The sequence below is a fragment of the Acomys minous genome (assembly GCF_964271855.1).
Source record: "Acomys minous genome assembly, chromosome: 16".
In the NCBI taxonomy this organism is placed as follows: domain Eukaryota; kingdom Metazoa; phylum Chordata; class Mammalia; order Rodentia; family Muridae; genus Acomys; species Acomys minous.
Genome location: NC_140498.1, coordinates 59,103,620 through 59,111,745, shown reverse-complemented (window position 1 = coordinate 59,111,745; position 8,126 = coordinate 59,103,620). Strand labels below are relative to the sequence as shown.

The following is an 8,126-nucleotide window of genomic DNA, read 5'->3' as shown; positions in this document are numbered from 1 at the left end:
TGAAATCCTGGCCCTAACGCATGCTGCCAGGCAACAGCCCTCCCCGGTGTCCCCGTCCGGGGAGACGCGTAGCCGTGCTGGCCACCCTCACAGGAAGTGAAAGGAAAGGGGCCGTAGGGTTTCCAGAATTCTACAAAGGCAGCGCCAGGGACACCTAAGATGACGCAATCTCCGCGTGGGTGGGCGGGGCCCCGCGAGGGCCTTATTTTGAAGAGTTTCTCACGAGAGCGGAAGCCGTCATCAGAGAAGCGGCGGCCCTAGGAGCGTAGGTTTCCGGTGAGTGTTTTCTCTCCTCTTTTCTCGAGCACTGTATCTTTGGCGACGGTTACGGCCAGGAAGGCGATCTGAGATGCTTAAGCGGCAGCGGCTGGAGTCCCCGATGACTCGGCGCCTTTATCGTTCTGCGCACGGGTCTTTTTTTTTTTTCCCCGTCCCCACATCTTTTTCTCTTCCGGGATCGTTTTCTGTCTAAATAGGGTTTGTTTTCTCGGATGCTGCTCTGAGTTTCCCCCCCGCTGCCCTATCTGTAACTTCCCGCGCGTTCACTCCTTTCCTCTGTGTCTGTAAACCATCCAGCACCTTTTTGCTCCTGATATGGTCACCTCCTCTTTCACCTCTCCCCAGACCCGAGAGTCTCCCAGGGGAGAATGCGCACCCTGATTCTATCTTACCTCTTCACTTCAGCGCTGGGAAACCCGGTGCAAAGAGTACTTACTGATGGGGAAGTCAGGAGCCTCGAATCAGTCACACCTTGCCGTTTCTGATCTGTGTGAGCCTGAGTACACCGCAGAGTTTACCCGTCATTTGTAAAATTGTTAAGGAAAGATGTGGGGGGAGGGGATGGGAGGGGAAGTTGAATACATTCGGAAGAGATGAGACTTCTTTTCTTCTCTCCCGGAGACAGGGTTTCTCTGTGTATCCTTCACTGTCCTGGACTCTCTTTGTAGACCAGGCTGGCCTCGAACTCATAGTGATCCACCTGCCTCTGCCCAAGTGCTGAAATTAAAGGCTTGTGCCACCATGCCCTACTGAATTGGTTTGGTTTTTTGTTTTGTTTTGGTTTGGTTTTGGTTTTTCTAGACAGGGTTTCTCTGTGTAGCCTTGGCTGTCCTGGACTCACTTTGTAGACCAGGCTGGCCTCGAACTCACAGTGATCCCCCTGCCTCTGCCCAAGTGCTGAAATTAAAGGCTTGTGCCACCATGCCCTACTGAATTGGTTTGGTTTTTTGTTTTGTTTTGTTTTGTTTTTGGTTTTTCTAGACAGGGTTCCTCTGTGTAGCCTTGGCTGTCCTGGACTCACTTTGTAGACCAGGCTGGCCTCGAACTCACAGTGATCCCCCTGCCTCTGCCCAAGTGCTGAAATTAAAGGCTTGCGCCACCATGCCCTACTGAATTGGTTTGTTGTTTTGGTTTGGTTTGTTTTGGTTTTGGTTGGTTTTTGGCTTTTCGAGACAGGGTTTCTCTGTGTAGCCTTGGCTGTCCTGGACTCACTTTGTAGACCAGGCTGGCCTCGAACTCAGAGCGATCCCCCTGCCTCTGCCTCCCGAGTGCTGGGATTAATGGCGTGCGCCAACACGCCTGGCTTGAATTGATAAATAAAATCAATTGGTAAATAAAGTAAATTAAAGATAAGAAATGGGCATGTTCTCTTTGCCAGCTAGATGGCTATATGGGGGTTGGCCTGTTTTGTGGGTCCAAAAAACATTTTGGCAGTTGTTGTAATCTACTGTTCTCATTCTGCAGATGAGACAGGACCAACGAGGGAAAGTGATCTCCCCAAAGTCACAGAACAGTTGATAAATCTGGACAGTACCACAGGCTTATAACTGCAAAGACCGGGGATTTTTATATTAATCTCATAGGAAAGAAATCCAAAGGTATTGTGGTTTTTTTTAATTGTATGTTGGCTTTGTTTGTGTTAATGGATATGAGTGCTCTATCTTAATATACACCTGCATGCCAGATCCCAGTATAGATAGTTGTGAGTCACTGTGTGGTTGCTGGGAATTGAACTCAGAACAACGGACTCTGAACCAGTGACCCATCTCTCCGGCCATGTTGTTGTAAAGGCAGCGTCCCATGCAGTCTAGATTGGCTCTACACTCAGCGTGTGTCGGAAGCTGGCTTTAACCACGGGCCCTCGTGCTTCCCTCACACGTGCTCGGTCTAAGTGTGTTTCACCATTCCCATCTCGGGGGCTGCGGAGCTCTTGCCGCGGGTGTGCTTCTGGTTTTGAACAAGTGATAACAAGCCAAAGTAACAGACTAGGTAGCAAGAGAGGAGGAGGCAGGGGAAGTAGTTAGCAGAGCATCCAGCTGGAGTGCCCAGTACAAGTCTGGCTACTGTGGCCACTCAGATGAGACTTCCAAACAGAAGAACAAGTGTCAGCAAGTAGAGGTGACGTCATCAGATTTTCTGCTCACAGCATCCAACAGAAATGGAGAAACTGAAGCAGTCGGATGGAGTTAGTGATTGATGTTGCTCTCCCTTCTCTTTTCTACTGTAGACATTGTCGAGCAGATAGCAAGCCGGGCCACGGGGCTTTTACAGTTTTGCTGTTTCCATTGGGAGGGGGAGGGCAAGCCCATGTGCTGATAAGAGGCTGCGGAGGACAGTGAGACACGTGTGTTTGGATCTGAAATAGGGGCGCAGACCACAGGTGGTGGCTTAGCAACATAGCATACGTTACGCTTTCTGAGCTTGGCTGTGAGGAGATGAGGAATGGCTACCAAAGGCCTTTGACAATCCGTGACTCAGAAAGCAGTTGACTTTCTCCTAGATCTTTGTAAGCTATCTTGCTGGGAAATGCCCAAAGTCAAAAGAAGCCGGAAAGCACCTCCAGATGGCTGGGAGTTGATCGAACCAACGCTGGATGAATTAGATCAAAAGATGAGAGAAGGTGAGTGGGGATGCTCCTGCCTGGGTAGGCTGGACCACGTGTCAAGGATAGACAACAACAACAAAAAACCACACATACACACAAACAAAAAAACACTATGAGAAGAGGGTTTATTGTTTTTTGTTTTGGTTTTTCAAGATAGGGTTTCTCAACAGGGTTTAGCCTTGGCTTTTCTAGACTCACTTTGTAGACCAGGCTGCCTCAAACTCACAGTGATCCTTCTGCCTTGTCTCCTGAGTGCTGGGGCTAATGCCTGTGCACCACCACACCTGGCAAGAAGTCTTTTTCTTGTTGCAATCTGGTTGTATTTTCTTTGCTTATCAACTCAGAATGCTTGAAAGTTCTGAAAAGTAAGAATATTAGTGTGTTTGTGAGAAAAAGATCAGGTGTCTCCTTTTCACTTTTAGTGTTTTATTTGAGACAGGAACTCACTGTAAATTTTGTTGTTATTTTTCAGACATGGTCTCTATATAGCTCTAGCTGTCCTGGAACTAATTGTATAGACCAGGCTGGCTTCGAACTCATGGAGAGCTGCTTGCTTGTCTCCCTAGCACTAGGATTAAAGGTGTGCAACACAACACCCAGCTCACTGTGATTTTTTTTCTTCCATGATGGTGGGCTACAGCTATATGCTTGTGAGTACAGGTTCCTGGGAAAGACAGAAGAGGGGTTACATCTCCTAGAGCTGGAGCTACGGGTAGTTGCAGGCCACCCTGACGTAGGTGCTGAGAAGGGCCCCATCATGAAGCATTTGTATTCATGCCCCTTTTATGTTTTTGAAACTTTCTGTAGCTTTGGCTGGCCTGGAACTCCACTACATATTCACATTCTTTTTGTGGGTCTTTGAAAGTCTTCTTTATCCCTCGATCTGGGCAACATAACGCCATGACAGTCTTGTACTGTGGGAACCTTTGCAGTCTGCTTATCGTTGGAAATTTTATCTAGGATGTGCTGCCCTTTGAAGAGTACAGTGTGAGCTTGTTTGCTGTTACTTTGATAAAACACCCAGACCAAGAGCAACACCAGAAGGAAAGGCTTACACTTGCAGGTTATAGCCGACGACTGAGAGGATGTCAAGGCATGAACTAGGCACATGACATCCAGGCCAGAGCAGAGAATGGGGCTGGAGAGACGCCCCGGTGCTTAGAACACGGGCTGCTCACAGCTGCTACAGCTGCAGTTCCAGGAGTCCCAGTACCCTTCTCACAGGCATGAGGTAGTCCACATACATGCATGCAAGCAAAACACTCACACAAAATCCAGGAAACTAATCAAACATAACAGTGGAGGGATACCCATGCTGCTTGCTCAGCACATGGCTGCACTAGCTTTCTTCACTCCTGAGCAGGTCAGGCCTAATGTCTCCGTGCAGACAATGACGAGCATATTTAGAGTAGGTCAGTTAGGCCAACTTGATTAGCTCCTTCCTCAAATCAGGCTCCGTAGAGACTCTGGGTCCTGTGTAAAGCCGTCTTCCTGTATGCCTGCTTAAGCTGACACTTTCGCGTGTGGAACTAGCAGCACAGGTAGAGGCTTGAGGACAGCGGAGAGGAGTCAGCTCTCTCCACCCCGTGGTTCTGGGGATCAGGCTGTCTGTCCCCTTACCCACTGAGCTATCCCATCGGCCCCCTGCATTCTTTTGTTGTTTTTCGTTATGTACACCTTGTTTGTGGCTGGTATTTGCGAAGGCCAAAAGAGGGACATTGGATCCCTGGAACTGGAGTTAGTTACGAGCTGCCACCTAAGTGCTGGGAATAGAGCCTGGGTTCTCTGTCACAGTGTTCTAACCACTGAGCCTTCTGTCCAACTCCCCTTGAACTGCTATTCAAAACAGCCTTTGAAGTACCCTAATCACAGCTAATCTGAGAATTGCTGTTATGAGGTAATACCTACAGCAATAATACGAAGCCACTGTCACCGTTGCTCTCTCTTTTCACAACTGGTTGTGCCAGACAGTTTCTGTTAAATATCCAGAACTTGTAGTCAAAGTTCCTATGGACCAAGAGATTTGACACAATGCTGAAAACAAGGGAAATTAGAGTGTAAAGAGCCTATTTTCAGCTCTCTTGGATGTGTTCTCATGGGAACTGTTTAACACCTTGGGGAATTGCCAGGCATTTTCTGCACCATTGTGCATTCTTAGCAGGGCTTGATGGTTCCATTGTCCCGCCCCTTGTGATTGTACAGTTCCATGACTATTCCCATGAGTGTAGAACAGTCCAGTAGTTAAGGGAGCAAACATGCTACATATCTGAAGGACTATCCCCTAAACACATACGTGCTTTTTCTCCCCAGCTGAAACTGAGCCCCATGAGGGAAAGAGGAAAGTAGAGTCTCTGTGGCCCATCTTCAGGATCCATCACCAGAAAACGCGCTATATCTTCGACCTCTTCTACAAAAGGAAAGCCATAAGCAGAGGTAAAGATGACTGGCTGGATGTTTGCCCTTTACCAAGCTGTCGTTACTATGTGCGCACACCATGCAAGCACGTGCTACGGCTCCCATGTGCAGGCTGCAGGGCCACCTACAGGTTTTGGTTCCCTCCTGTTGCCATGTAAGCCTAGGGTGTCACATTTAGATCCTTCGGCCTGCATAGAAGTCATTCTTGGGCCCTGAGCTGTCTTCTTGACCTTTTTGACCCTTTTGTGCTTGAGTGGTTTCAGCATTTAAACAGTGGTTCATAAAAAGCTGGGCCTGGTGACAGATACCTTTGATTCCAGCACTCAAGATGGTTCTGAGTTCAAGGCTAGCTAAATCTACAGAATAAGTTTCAGATGCACTGAGTTCAAGTCTAGCTAAATCTACAGATGTGCACACACACACAGACACAAAACTTTAAAATCTGATATCATTGTTTAGTGTCAGCACTTCGGAAGCAGAGGCAGGAAGAGTTTCAGGCAAGCCTTGACTATAGTATGTGATCCTGAATCCGAAAAAGAAAATTAAATAATGTTATTTTTGAAACAAGGTTACACTATATAGCTAGGAAACTATTATATAGACTATTCTGACCTTGAACTCACAATGTTCTACCTGCCTCTGACAAATTCGGGCATTGTTGGTTTTTGTTATTGTTTCTTTCTTTTTAGTTTCTTGCTTTTTGAGACAGGATCTATGTAGTCTTAGCTCTCCTAGAACTTAATTTGTAGACCAGGCTGGCCTGAAACTCACAGTGATCCTCCTGTCTGTCTCCCAAGTGCTGGGATCAAAGGCTTGTGCCACCCTGCTTAATTTTTCTTTTTTATTTTCTTTTTCTTTTTTTGTTTGTTTTTGTGAGAGAGGGTTTCCTGGCTGTCCTGGAATCACTCTGTAGACCAGGCTGACCTCGAACTTGCAGAGATCCGCCGGCCTCTGCCTCCTAAGTGCTGGGATTAGTGCGCCACATTCGCCCAGCCCCTTAATTTTTCTTCTTACTCCAGAGTGAAAGCAGGTTTGTTGTGCCCTGTTGTGATGCCTTGTCCTCAACTTCTGACAGAGCTCTATGAGTACTGCATTAGAGAAGGCTATGCGGACAAAAACCTGATTGCGAAGTGGAAGAAGCAGGGCTACGAGAACCTGTGCTGCCTGCGCTGCATCCAGACTCGGGACACCAACTTTGGGACGAACTGCATTTGCCGGGTCCCCAAAAGCAAGCTGGAAGTGGTAATGCCTGATGGATGGGTGGGGAGTTTTCTGTTTAACACTCTGCTGTAGTTGGAAAGTAGTTTTGTCACTGGCAGCCTGCTAGCCACCCCTGGCAGGAGTGAGTCCTCATCAGGGACCCTTGTTAGGTGGGATCTGGTGGGATGTAGCTGGTCTGTAACTGAGCCAAGCCTCATTCCTTAGGGAGGTGAGGGCAGCAGCTCTGAGGTGGTGGGAGGGCTACTCTGCAGTGCCTAACTCTTAGGCAGCCTATCCCTCTAGTCTCATGCTGACATTAATCTCTGCATGTCTTCTGCCAAAACCAGGAATGATGGCTTGTGCCTTTAATCCCAGCACTTAGATGGTCCAGGGCTAGTACTGAGATCCTGTTTCAAAAAAAAAAAAATGCTATCAAGGGTAGGCCAGGTGCCGGGCAGTAGTTCTAGGGTACAGTGGCTGAGCTCCAGTCTCTAGCCCCTTAAAGTAGTAGCCAGAGAAGCCACTGCTCATGCAAGACTTCTCAGTTTTCGTTCAGCATGCTCTGTCCTTTATGGCAAGAGTGGGGCTCTGGTGAGCGATGGCTGCTCCCCAAGAGGCTCTTGATGTCCCAGCCTGTGACTAAGGCTTAGCTGAGCTTCAGGGCCACTTGGTTGCCTGTTTGGTAGAGAGCTGCCAAGTAGGCATGCAGGCCTAGAAACCGCCAGTTCCACCTCCAGTGCCCCACAGAGCCAGATTTGCTAGTGCACATCTATAATCCCAACGCTCAGCAGCCATTGGCAGGACCATCCTTCATGACACCCTGCCTCAATTTAAAAGGATGTAGCAGAGCTTCTCCAGAGAACTTTATTTCCTTAGAATGGTCTCTAGAAAAGGAGGTGAGGACAGCATTGCTCCGGTCCCACAGCCAGCCACTATGCCCTTAGGACAGGACTGGTCTGGCCATAGAAACTTAAGTCACATCTTTTGCCCCAGTGGCTTCAGGAATTCTGGCTCCTAGCCCCCTAGGCAGTGGCAGGCCCACCATTCTCTGTGGTGTCTTGTTACAGTAAGTGAGCCACACAGCAACGTAACTCCCGGACTGGTAGTAGCTGTTTCCATTTCACAAAGGAGCTGAAGCACCCTAATGGGACTGTCCAGCAAAGATGCTCTGGAAGGGAGTGTTCCACCAGCACCCTGTTGAGCAGGTTCCTGTAGGTGTGCGCACGCTGTAGCAGTGTATACAGGTGTCCTCTTGTTAACAGGGTCGCATCATCGAGTGCACGCACTGTGGCTGCCGGGGCTGCTCTGGCTGACACCCTTGACTCCTCTGCATTCTGGACTTTGGACCTTGTGGGCTTATGCCTATTGGGCCACTACCTCCTGGAGCAGCCCTTCTCACAGCAGTGCCCAGAGAAGAGACCTACCCAGAGGGAGTGTGAACTTTCCAGGTGAAGGCTTCAGTGTTCACCAGCTGAGATCTGTACAAATAAAACCTTTAGACCTCTTGGCTACATTCATTCTTCCAGAGCAGCTGGCTGTGGATGCAGGGATGGGCTCAGTCCTGGCTCAGTCCCAGATGCTGGTGACCAGGAGCACACACCTTTCTCACCAGTAACGGGGTTGTTTG

General features: G+C 48.6%; 1 protein-coding gene across 1 annotated transcript; it reads left to right on the top strand.

Moving 5' to 3' along the window:
* Positions 1–117: 117 nt before the first annotated feature.
* BUD31 (BUD31 homolog) lies at positions 118–8,003 on the top strand. Its single transcript, XM_084761834.1, has 6 exons — positions 118–276; positions 1,744–1,877; positions 2,780–2,899; positions 5,195–5,317; positions 6,375–6,541; positions 7,762–8,003. Exons 3-6 carry the CDS (start codon positions 2,806–2,808, stop codon positions 7,810–7,812), a joined length of 435 nt encoding a protein of 144 aa, XP_084617960.1. The 5' UTR covers positions 118–276; positions 1,744–1,877; positions 2,780–2,805; the 3' UTR covers positions 7,813–8,003.
* Positions 8,004–8,126: the final 123 nt, after the last annotated feature.

Bases quoted from the DNA above. Each gene is read 5' to 3' on its own strand.
- BUD31 (XM_084761834.1), top strand. From the start codon at position 2,806: ATGCCCAAAGTCAAAAGAAGCCGGAAAGCACCTCCAGATGGCTGGGAG. The intron at 2,900-5,194 runs GTGAGTGGGGAT...TTTTCTCCCCAG, and splicing joins AGATCAAAAGATGAGAGAAG to CTGAAACTGAGCCCCATGAG. The intron at 5,318-6,374 runs GTAAAGATGACT...AACTTCTGACAG, and splicing joins AAGGAAAGCCATAAGCAGAG to AGCTCTATGAGTACTGCATT.